The following is a 12526-nucleotide window of genomic DNA, read 5'->3' as shown; positions in this document are numbered from 1 at the left end:
CAAGGCATTTGGTTTAATTCAGGTTTTAGTTTATAATGCTTGCTCATCTATAAACTATATCTGAAAAGAAAAGAATTCATTAAAGTTTTTTTTCCCCCGGGTACATTTGGTGTTTTGCCTGTGTGTATGTCTGTGTGAGGGTGTCAGACCTTGGAGTTACAGATAGTTGTGAGCTGCTATGTGGGTGCTCGGAATTGAACCCGGGTCCTCTGGGAAAGCAGTCAGTGCTCTTAACCACTGAGGCATCTCTCTTGCCCCACTAAAGATTTTTATTATGTAATGTAAATACAACATTTAATACGTACGTGAAAGTAACACATGTAAACACACACATGGACAGAAGATCCTTTGCTTTTAATGGCGAGACAGAGTAACACAGTAAATTTGCAAGTTCATAAAAAGACATTTTTTTTTTTTGAGACAGGCTCTATGCTGGTCTCAAGTTTGCAGTCCTTCCGCCTTACCCTCTGGAATGCTGGGATTGCAAGCGTCCCTAACCACCATTTTTATGTGGACTCAAAGTCTGGATAAAGCAGTTCTGAAAGGGATAGGGAGAGGATAAATCATACAAAATGTGACCTTTTTTTGTGTCTATCTTCTTTTACCTATCATGTTTTTTTTTTCGAGACAGGGTCTCTCTGTGTTAGCCATGGCTGTCCTGGACTCACTTTGTAGACCAGGCTGGCCTCGAACTTACAGCAATCCGCCTGCCTCTGCCTCCCGAGTGCTGGGATTAAAGGCGTGCGCCACCATGCCCGGCCTACGTATCATGTTTTTAAGTCTTTTCCAAGTTACGGCTTGAGTCTGCTTGCTTCATGACTGAACAACACCCCATTGTGTCTTGGCTATCTGGTCATCTATTGGTCGGTGTCTGGGCTGGCTCACCTTTTGCTGTTAAGTTTCTGTAAGCAATATGTAGACATGTTTTTGTTTCTTGTGTACACAGGACTGGAATTGCTAGATCACATACCATTCTATGTCAAACTTTTCCACAGCAAATATCTTATTTGTATATTCCACTAGCAATATATGAGGGTTCCAGTTTCTCCATCAAGGCTTATTTCCTTTTTTTGTTTGTTTAGGTTGTTTTGTTTTTGTTTTGAAACAAGGTTTCTCTGTGTAGCCCTAGCTGTCCTGGACTCCATTTGTAGACAGGCTGGCCTGGAACTCACAGAGATCCGCCTGCCTCTGCCTCCCACGTGCTGGGAATAAAGGCATGAGCCACCATGCCCAGTTGATGCTTATTTTTTTGTTTGTTGAAGTTCTCAAGCTATCCTAGTGGGTATAAAATGATATATTATGGTAACTTTGATTTGGGTGTGTGTGTGGGTGGCTGGTGCACATGTAAAACTCAAAGGGCAAACCTTTTTTTTTTTTTTTTGTTTTTTTGTTTTTTTCGAGACAGGGTTTCTCTGTGTAGCCTTGGCTGTCCTGGACTCACTTTACAGACCAGGCTGGCCTCGAACTCACAGTGATCCGCCTGCCTCTGCCTCCCGAGTGCTGGGATTAAAGGCATGCGCCACCACGCCCGGCAAACCTTTTTTTTTTTAAAAAGCAAAATAACAACAAAAAATTGCATCTACAAAATAATTAGGAAGTAATTTGGGTGCATATATAATCCACTTCTGGGCTGTCTGCCTGGTGCAATGGGATCAGGTCTTCTCCGCACTGCTTACGGATGTGTGCCTGGGCGCAGGATGGGATGTGAGCCCCACAGGTGAATGCTGTTGAGTCCCCTGAGGACTGGCCTTCTCATTCATCTCAATGACATGTTAGCTCAGCAAAGTGGCTCTGGGGCCGCACCCTGTGAGAGCCCAGGAACTGGCTGGCTGGCTCAGGTTACCTCCTAATGTTGGGCACATCTCTCAGCAAGTATCCTGATGTCTTTCTAAAATAAGTCATTACATAAGGAGGTCCTTGTTAAGTGCCACCCAATAAACTGACCGAGAGAAGTCTAAAGGAAAAGGGAGGAAATGTTCTGGAAACCTTTGCACTGACAGCTGGGAAACGCTGGCTTGCCCTTGGAAGCCCTGGGTTGCAGGGGAGGTACTTGTACCCAACTTAGTGGGTTTTTTTTTATCTAGTCTTATTTTTCCTTCAAAATGTGTATTTTTTTGTGTGTATCAATGTCTTACCTACATGCGAGCTGTGCACCATGTGCATGCCTGGTACCTGTGGAGGTTGGAAGAGGCCGCCAGCTTCCCTGTAAGTGGGCTTACAGACAATTGTGAGCCATCGTGTAGGTGCTAAGAATCAAACCTGGGTCCTCTTCAACCCCCTTAACAAGTGTTTTAAAAATTATTTTTCCAAACAAACAAACAAACAAACAAAAAGAAAAAGCCTTGTCTACAAAGTGAGTTCAGGACAGCCAAGGCTAACACAGAGAGACCCTGTCTCAGAAAAATAAATAAATAAATAAATAAAATAAACAAATAAATAAAAATAAAAATAAAATTACCTCTGATTCTTGTAGAAATTTTGGAAAATAAATCACAGTATAAAGTACACATCATAGTATAAATAAGTCATAGTATAAAGAAGAAAGTAAAAAAAAGTAAAGTAAAAAAAGAGTTAAAGAGACTTTTCTCACTGCAGAAGGTCATCACCATTCATATATATATATATATATTAGTTTTTCGAGGCAGGGTTTCTCTGTGTAGCCTTGGCTGTCCTGGACTCACTTTGTAGACCAGGCTGGCCTCGAACTCACAGCAATCCACCTGCCTCTGCCTCCCGAGTGCTGGGATTAAAGGCATGCACCACCACCGCCCAGCACCATTCATATTTTAATACAAATATTACAAGAACATTTTTTTTTCTTTTTTGCTATGCAGCCCAGGCTGATCTTGAACCTGTAATCTTCCTGCCTCTGCCTCCCAGGTGCTAGGATTACAGGCATGTGCCACCACCACTAACTCTAATTTTAGTGGTCCTTGTCCTCTGTCCTGCCCCTGAAGGACCAAACACTGGGCCTCAAGGGTGCTAGGCAAGAGCTGTCCCACTCACCCAGCTACATCACAGCATCTCCAGACCTTTAATTTTTTTATTTTACTGGAAACTTTAAGAAAAGTTAAAAACAAAACAAAACAAAAAACAAAACAAACAAACAAACAAAAAACCAACCAACCAAATGCACAAAAAAAAACCCTCATTCACAAGCATATGAATACAACCAGGGCTCATTTATAAATTTTAGGAGCACTGGCATGAATGCAGGGGTCCAGCAGGTTTCTCTGTCTTCTAGAATTATCTGATCAATGATTAGTGACCTGTGTCTTAAAAAACATTGTATCCTTTTTTTCTCAATTAAAAAAAAATCGGACATTTCCATAGTCCAAAACGGAAAACAACACGTCATGCTGTATGTTAGGCAACCTTACTCCCTGGGATGGTTTAAGTGAGAAATGCACACACACACACACACACACACACACACACACACACACACACACACACACACCCGATTGTCTTGGACATCTGAACAGCTGGTCCCCAGTTTGCAGTGCTGTTGGGAAGTTTTAGGTGGTAGAGCCTTGCTGGGGGGAAGCACATCCCTGGGGGAGAGCTCAAGGCCTTACCCTACCGTAGCTCGCTCTCTCTGCTTCAGCTTGTGGTTCACAATGTGCACTCTCAGTTCCCTGTTCCTGACACCGTACCCCACCCCCACCCCCACCCCCACCCCCACCCCCACCCCCACCCCTACCCCCATTCATGATGAACTTTTGGCAGGAGGTGGTTCGATACAAGGTTTCACTGTGTAGCCTTGGCTGTTTTGGACTAGACCAGGCTGGCCTTGAACTCTGGTATTAAAGGCATGCGCCAGCACGCTGGACTTCATGATAAACTCTTAACCCTCTACAGCCATAAGCCTAAATAAACTCTTGCTTGTATAAGTTGCCTTTGTTTGTGTCACAGCAACAGCAAAGTAAGTAATACATTTACTCCCTTTCCCTGGATAATCAACTCTTATGTCTGAAGTATCCATTCAATATTTCTCCAAGAAAGTGAATTTTTATTCAGCTTCCCTCCCCACTTCTTTCTTTCATGTGTATGTGTGTGGTGTGCATGCATGTGTACGTGTGCTCCTAGGTGTGTGTAGGTGCATGTACATGTGCACACAGATACATGAGTAGGCCCAAAGTTGGTGTCAAGAATTCTTTTAAAAGGTTTGTTTATTTATTTTATGTGTAAGTGCTGTATCTGCATGTACACCTGCATGCCAGAAGAGGGCATCAGATACCCATATACATGGTTTCGAGCTACCATGTGGTTGCCAGGAATTGAACTCAGAACCTCTGGAAGGGCAAATGGTGCTCTTAACCACTGAGCCATCTCTCCAGCTCCAGATATCAGGAATCTTTCTTATTCATTCTTCCACCTTATTCTCTGAGGCAGGACCTCAGTCAAACACAGAGCTCACCAATATAGGTAGCTTCACCAGCCACCTAGCTCCAGGGAACCCCTTGTCCACTACAGGTAGGCTGCCACGTCCCCCTGGCATTTATGTGGTTTATGGGGATCCAAACTCTGGTCCTCTTTCAAGGGCATTCACCACTGAGCCATTTCTCCAGCTCCAGTCCTGCTTTCTTAGGCAGGAGGCATCTACTTTGGGTATCTTTCTGTGCTAGTACAGACGGTGCCACTTTGTGATTTTTTTTTTAAGTTGGTATTGTATTTTGTTCTGTGGATATCATGCACTTCCTTTACAAACGTGTAGTGATTTAAAAAAAAAAAATCAACAATTGTCCTCCAAGTAGGGGTGAGCCATTTGAGGTCTCACTCGTCAGGCTTGCATAGTCTGACTTTCCTGCGGGGGAAATAGAAGTCCTTCCTGTGGTTGAACTAACTCTTCAGGGTCCTAGCACGCCCACGATGGCCATGTCCCTGGGAGGTGGAAGCGGGCAACAAATGGATTTGGGAGCGTGCCAAGACTGGCTTCTAGGCAGTGGGCAGCACTGACCATTGTTAGCTCAGGGTGGATTCTGGACAACAGGGCAACGGATTGGGAGCAATTATGCTATAGTGCTGCTGAGAGACCAATGAGATTGCTGAGAGCCAGTAAGATTGACACTTTTTATGGACTATATATAGATCGAGAGATTCCTCTGTGACCTCAGAGATGAGTCTTTTCTCTGTAACTCTACTGTTTGTTTCCCAAGAAGCCCTCCAGCCTAATTTCTCTACTGGAGCTGGCTCTGAGTCTCTTCTGGAACAATTGGGAAAGAGGGAGTGACTAGAAAGCCATGGGGTTTTATTTTCTTTCACTATGTGGGTGTAACTTAGACAGTAAATTCTGGTTCGTGTTCATAGGCTCCTTTTGAGTCTCCCCTCCATCTTCTTTTCCTCTCTCATTTACAGCAACTGTTAATACACTGTAGCAGCCAGGGCCTTGCTCAAGGTAAGCAAGCTTTTTACCCCAGAACGATGCTTCTAGCCCATGACAATGCCAATTTCCCAGATGCTGGCTAAGAGTGTCAGTTAGCAAGTGCCTTAGAAAGTCTAAGATATAGCCAGAGGTGGTGGTGCCGGCCTTTGATCCCAGCACTCTGGAGGCAGAGGCAGGTGGATCTCTGTGAGTTCAAGGCCAGCCTGGTCTATAGTGTGAGTTCCAGGACAGCTAGGACTCTGTTACACAGAGAAAACCTGTCTTGAAAAACAACAACAACAACAACAACAACAACAACATTTAAAAAACAAAACAAAGGGTCTGGGAGATGGCTCAGAGGTTAAGAGCACTGTCTGTTCTTCCAAAGGTCCTGAGTTCAGTTCCCAGTAACCACATGATGGCTCACAACCATCTATAATGAGATCTGGAGATCTGCTGCCCTCCTCTGGCAGGCACACATGGGGGCAAAATCTGTATAAATAAATAAATAAAATAAAAATAAAAATAAAAAATAAAGAAAGAAAAGAAAGTCTCAGATGTGCCCGTGCAGGCCCAAGCAGGGTCTCGAGCTTTCTAGGCACATTCTCGGCTTTTGACCTACATTTAGGAATTACATAACACATTCATTACTTGGTGTTGTTGCTTTAAAAACAAACAGACAGAACACAACCTACTTTGTATTTGACCTTACATTTCCCATCTCAGTTTGTGCTTTTCTTTAAATTCTTAATTGTGTTTTCTTTCTCTTGGTTATTATATAAGATGGTTTGTCTTTAACTCGTGAGGCTACAAGCTGCAGTAGATTTTGTTGTTTTAAACAAAACCCCAAAGATTCCATTTTATCAATAAAGGCTCGGGAGCCAGATGCTGGGGTGAAAGCCTACAAGCTCAGAGAAGCAGAGAGAACACCCAGCTGACCTTCCTCCTCAGCCGACATCCCAGAAGGAAAAAAAACCTCTTCTTCTCTATGCTGTCTTAAAAAAATCCTCAAACTGAATGTCTCTTCTTTTTACTTCTTGTGTGTCTCTCTATCCACCTTCTGGATGCCTCTCAGTTTCTATGGGTTTTTTGTTTGTTTGTTTGTTTGTTTGTTTGTTTAATGTTCACTCCCTGCCAGCTGGTTGCTTGCTCTGCCTCTTAACCTTTGGTTGACTCTATTTAGTCCTGTTTACAGAAAGGTCTTGGATTAAAGGTGTGTGCTAGGGCTGAGCTACACCACACCTAGAAACAGATTTTCCAGTACACAGTCTTGGGGTTCACCATGTGATCAAATATCCTGCAACAAGATTTACTTCTTTATCTTTAACATTTTTCTGTTTATCTAAAATTTTTACTACATTTATTTATTTGTGTGTGCATGTGTATGTATATGTGTGCATAGTGTGTATGTTTATGTGTAGTGCTCATGTGTGTACGTGTGGTGTGTGTGTGCATGTGTATAGGTCAGAGGACAACTTGCAGGAATTGGTTCTTTCTACCATGTAGGTCGTGGGCATCATACTTAGGTCATGGCTTGATTATAAGCACCTTGCCCATTGAGCCATCTCACTGGTCCTAATTTATTTATTTATTTATCTATCTATCTATTTATTTATTTATTTAGTCTAAGTTGGCATGCAAAGTGATGAATTTTACTATGGCATTTTCATAATAATATGTCATTGTGCCTTTTTGCTACAGTAGATTTAAGTGTTAAGAAGGAACTTTAGACTTACTAAGGAGCTCAGATTCCTTAAAAACAAACATATGCACTTAATCTGCGATAGACCTCAACCCCAGTTTCCCATATATCCATGTTCCTCCGCAGGCCTTAGATCCTCCCACCCCTGTACCAGTCACACTGGCCTCAGTAGTCTTGCTCTTTGTAAGGTTGCTTTTTCTGTCTCTGTCTGTAGAACCCCTGACCACCACGTGCCTTCCTCTTACACAGGGCACTTTTGTACTGCCCACTGGTCCTGGTGTGGCCATCAAACCCTCTCCCACTCCATATTTCCTTCTAGAAATGTTCATCTCAACTGGACCCCAGTCATTCTACTTTGGTTAACACCCACAGGCGCTGAACAAGGTCAAGTATGGCCCAATATGGACATCCTCTTTTGGGACTCACAACATAGTGAATCTGGCCAGTGCCTCACTCTTGGAGCAGTTGATGCGACAGGAGGACAAGCACCCCACGAGAGACCGCATGGAGCAGTGGCGAGATCACCGAGACTACAAGGGCTTCACCTATGGGATCTTCACCACGTGAGCTGGGTCTCAAAGGGACGGGAGCATGGCCACAGAGGACCAGGTGGAAAGAGAGTAGACACAGGCAGGCACTCAAAGGCAGGACCTCCCACTGTCCCTGAGCCTGCTGCTTGTCTAGAGAGCAGTCATTGAGGTAGACTGAGACCCAGGGACCAGCCACTGTCTTTTCTACCAATACATGATGTCACTTTTTGTTTGTTTGTTTGTTTTTGTTTTTGTTTTGTTTTGTTTCCTTTTGTTTTTCGAGGCAGGGTTTCTCTGTGTAACAGCTCTGGCTGTCCTGGAACTAGCTCTGTAATCCAGGCTGGCCTCAAATTCACGGAGATCCACCTGCCTCTGCCTCCCAAGTTCTGGGATTAAAGGCGTGCGCCACCACTGCCTGGCACATTATGTCATTTTGGACATGCAAATAATTTCCTTTTCCTTGTCTTTGTGTTTCAGATCTATACTCTAGGGTGTTCAGACTAAAATGTCTGCAAGGCCTTTTCAGATTTGTGTGTGGTAGGAGGCCGTGAGCCTGAGGCCCCCATGCACGCTAAGAACTTACTCAGCCACTGAGCTACATTCCCAGCCCCTGTGTGATTTTTAGTTTCTGAAGGGTCTCTATCACTACGTTGTCACAGATATCTTGAGACTCCAGGCCTGAACCATTAGGCATGGCTTCTGACCTGTTTTTCTGAATTGTGGTTGAAAAATTCATAGTGGACAAAGCACCATTACCATTTAGTTGAGAGGGCTCCATTTAATTTCATCAAGTTATATCTCAGAGCGTGTTGTCTGACACACAAATCATGGGCTATCAGCTTCACGGATGCCCTCCACACACATGTAGATAGATACAGATGTCGGTTGTGCCTAGAAAGGGTAAGATTATTCTGGCAGTGATGTCTGAAGGATGGATTGTTACTTACTTATGAGTTCACTGAAGTAGGCAGTGGAATTATTGGAGATCAGCAATTCCCAGTGTTATGGTTGTGCTTTTTAAAAATATTTTATTTAATTTTAGTTTATGTGCGTTGGTGTGAGGGTGTCAGATCTTAGATTTACAGACAGTTGTGAGCTGCCATGTGGGTGCTGGGAATTGAACCCAGGTCCTTTGGAAGAGCAGGCAGTGCTCTTAACCACTGAGCCATCTCTCCAGTCCGTTCCATTGGTTGTTACTGGCTCTGTTCAGACATCTCTTAGCTGAGTCGATAGAACCCCCAAAACAGTAAGTGGCATTCCCATCATGCTTTAGTGTATATGCCACATTGATCATAGCTGTATTTTGATGACGCCACACACCAGGCTCATCTCTGTATCCTGTGATTTCCTCTTACCCTTACAACAAGCCCTTGAGTGGATGGTACCATTATCACCATGTTACAGCTGAAGACACACCTGTAGGAACCACGGGCATGCCAGAGGTGACACACCTACCTAGCCAGTGATGACGTAATCTTCCTGACTCTGGAACTCAAGCATCCGGCCACAGGCTCATGGCAGATTTGCATCATAGATGCAGTCTCTCGGGTTTCCTTTCTTGCTCCTGTCTCCTTCACAGGTGGACAGTGTCATAAGTAAGATAATAATCCTTAGGACGTTTGTTCCAAATTCGGAGACTAGAGAATACTGTTTAGACCTCTTCAACCTCACTGATCCTGTGGGCTACAGGGAGGCCACCTGGATCTGACTTGAACCCCGCCCCACCTTTGGGGGTCTAATTAGGTCTAAAACTGAAAGTGCCACTTTGTGCTAGGTGTGGTGGCACATGCCTCCAGTCCCAGGACTCAGGAGGTGGAAGCGGAAGGATCATGAATTCAAGTAGCTTCTGCCTGGGCTGTCATTAAAGGTCTGCACGGTTAGCTCCTTGAGAAAGCTTAACCACCCATTGCTGCTCTTCTGCTTGTCATTTCCTTCCTCAAACACAGAGCTCTTGAGAGGAATGGTTGAGGTTGATTTCAGAGTTTTAAATTTTGCTTTTAAAGATTAAAAAAAATTTTTTTTATGTGTATGGGTATTTGTACACCTGCTTACCATGTTCTTGCGGTGCTTGCATTGGCTGATGGATCTCCTGGAAACGGCAGTTACAGATGTGAGCCACCATGTGGGTGCTGGGAATTGAACCTCTGGAGGAGCAGCCAGTGCACTTAACCTCTGAGCCATCTCTTCAGCCCATTATTATTATTTTTTCTTTTTTAAAACTTAATTGTTTAATTAATTTTTTTTTTTTTGAGGCAGGATTTTTCTGTGTAGCCTTGGCTGTCCTGGACTCGCTTTGTAGACCATGCTGGCTTTGAACTCATAGCAATCTGCCTGCCTCTGCCTCCCCGAGTGCTGGGATTACAGGAGTGCAAGACCACACACCCAGCTGTTTTTTTCAAATTTTTGATAGTAATGTTGGGTTTTGTTTGTTTGTTTGTTTGCTTATTTGTTTTGAGACAGGACCTCATGTAGTCCAGACTAGTTTTAAATTCATTATTTAGCCCAGACTGACCTCAGACATCTTGATTCTCCTGCCTCAGCCTCCACAAGTATGTACCACTACATCTAGCTAATAGTAATCATTATACAATGAAATTCCCATCGGTACTGTTAGTTGAGATTTCATTCTTACTTTACACAGAAGTGTGCAAGCATACACAGTGGTGGGGGTTTCCTCTCTTCCTCATAGCACAAGACCACCTTGTATTTGTTGCTGTGCAGCTAGCTTTAAGAAAATGGATTTGGGCTGGGTGTGATGGTGTACACCTTTAATCTCAGCACTCAGGAGGTAGAGGCAGGTGGATCGCTATGAGTTTGGGGCCAGCCTGGTCTACAAAGCAAGTCCAGGCAGCCAGGGCTACACAGAGAAACCCTGTCTTGGAGGGAAAAAAATGGGTTTGACCTAGCTTGCTTAGGGACGGGTACAGGCTTGGGAATTAGCTGAATATGGGACTGTCCTTGGAGCATGTCCATTACCCATTTGGGCATCCCTGTTAACCAGGGTAGATGTCTAAGCTTCTACTGTGTGGCTATAGCATTAAGGCTTGGAACTTTGGCTTTGTGGGTCTTCTGTACTTGTGACACAATGAACCAAGAAGAGAATGAATGCCTATAACCTTGAGGATGGAGGAACCCCAACTTGGTCCTATTTTATTCCTCAGCCTCCTCACAGAAGGCCTGGGTGCAGCCCTTATCATTTCACAGTCAGAAGATTCCGGAGTTATATGACCCCCCCTCCAAAAAAAAATACTTAAGAGTCGATATTTACTGAATACCATGTGCTAAGCCCTCATGCGGACACCTGAACAACCCTGTTATAAAAGGCTTTGTAGCATTCTTTGTGTATAGAGGCAAAACCCACACCCATGGGTGTTAAGTCACTTTTCTGAGGCCATTTGCCCAGTCATCTGTAAACCTTTGATTTTGTTGGTTTGTTTTTGTTTGAGACGGGATATTATACTGTATCCCAGGTTGATTGCAAACGTATGATGGCTCAGCCAACATAGGGCGTATGGGTATGTGGCCACCAGCCTTGGCCAGACCCGTGATTTGACCCTAGAAGACCGCCTTACCCATTCACACAGTGCTGTGGTGGGACTCTGAAGTTTTGTAGATCATTCTTTCTTTTATTTTTTCCCCCCTGAGACAGGGTTTCTTTGTGTCACCCTGGCAGTCCTGGAACTCACTCTGTAGACCAGGCTGGCTTGAAACTCAGAGATCTGCCTGCCTCTGCCTCTGGAGTGCTAGGATTAGAGGCATGTGCCACCACCACCACCTGGTCTTAATGCTCCCCCCCTTTTTTTAATCCACTCACCACAGTCAGGGTCTCATGAAGTCTAGGCAGCCCTCCAAATGCTGGGATCACAGGTGTGTGCAGCCACACTTGGCAGTTTTCTGTTTCTTAGAGCATATCAGTTATATTTGAGGATTGCCTGATTCTAAATTCCAGGAGTCTGAAATTACCTTGACTCTCTGGGAGACCTTGGGGGCAAATGGGAAATACCATTTATTCGAATCCCATCTTTGTGCTATTCTTGGCGTTCTCCAGACAAGGACAGCAGTGGTTCCAGCTGCGTAAGGCTTTGAACCAGAGGCTGCTGAAGCCTGCTGAGGCAGCACTCTACACAGATGCCGTCAATGAGGTGATCAGTGACTTTATGACTCGGCTGGACCAGGTGCTTGCTGAGAGTGCATCAGGGGACCTGGTGCCAGATGTGGCTCAACATTTCTACTACCTTGCCTTGGAAGGTACCCTTGCTGGGAGAGGCTGGCGTGGGGTGGGGGTGGGGCGGGATGGAGGGAGGCTGCGGGGGTGGGGGGGGGCAGAGGGGGTTGGGAGGAAGGGCAGGAATGAGTCCTCTGGCTCTGCCTTCTGTGATGCTGTGACGGCCTCTGTACTTTGTAGCCATCTGCTATATCCTCTTTGAGAAAAGGATTGGCTGCCTGGAGCCTTCCATCCCTGAGGACACCTCCACCTTCATCAGATCTGTTGGGCTCATGTTCCAGAACTCGCTCTATGTTACTTTCCTTCCCAAGTGGACTCGTCCTCTGCTGCCCTTTTGGAACCGATACCTGAATGGCTGGGATAGCATTTTCTCCTTTGGTGAGATGCCCCAATCAGGGGCCAAGGAAGGAAGCTGGCCGCTCCCATGACTCCACCCCCCAACCCCCCCCATCCCCCCCTGCTTTTAGCGTGGTTTAAATTCACCATCATCTGTTTTCTTCCAAAGGGAAGAAGCTGATTGATCAAAAAGTCAAGGAGATCGAATCCCAGCTACAGGCAGCTGGACCAGATGGGGTCCAGATATCCGGCTACTTGCACTTCTTGTTGGCCAATGAATTGCTCAGTCCTGAGGAGGCCATTGGCACCTTTCCTGAGCTGCTCTTGGCCGGGGTGGACACGGTACATCAGACAGGCTGGCAGGGAGA

At 44.9% G+C, this 12526-nt stretch overlaps 1 protein-coding gene across 2 annotated transcripts in view; it reads left to right on the top strand.

Annotated features, from left to right (window-relative positions):
• CYP27A1 (cytochrome P450 family 27 subfamily A member 1) overlaps window positions 1–12526 on the top strand; it is a 31729-nt gene that overhangs the window by 17227 nt on the left and 1976 nt on the right. For both annotated transcript variants that reach the window (XM_084779314.1, XM_084779313.1), the window contains 4 exons: window positions 7440–7630; window positions 11646–11845; window positions 12003–12200; window positions 12328–12500. In XM_084779314.1, the coding sequence (XP_084635440.1) occupies window positions 7440–7630; window positions 11646–11845; window positions 12003–12200; window positions 12328–12500 (762 nt within the window). The remainder of the gene's footprint in view (window positions 1–7439; window positions 7631–11645; window positions 11846–12002; window positions 12201–12327; window positions 12501–12526) is intronic.

This window comes from Acomys minous (genome assembly GCF_964271855.1).
Source record: "Acomys minous genome assembly, chromosome: 4".
Taxonomy (NCBI): Eukaryota; Metazoa; Chordata; class Mammalia; order Rodentia; family Muridae; genus Acomys; species Acomys minous.
This window is presented reverse-complemented; position numbering and strand designations above follow the sequence as displayed.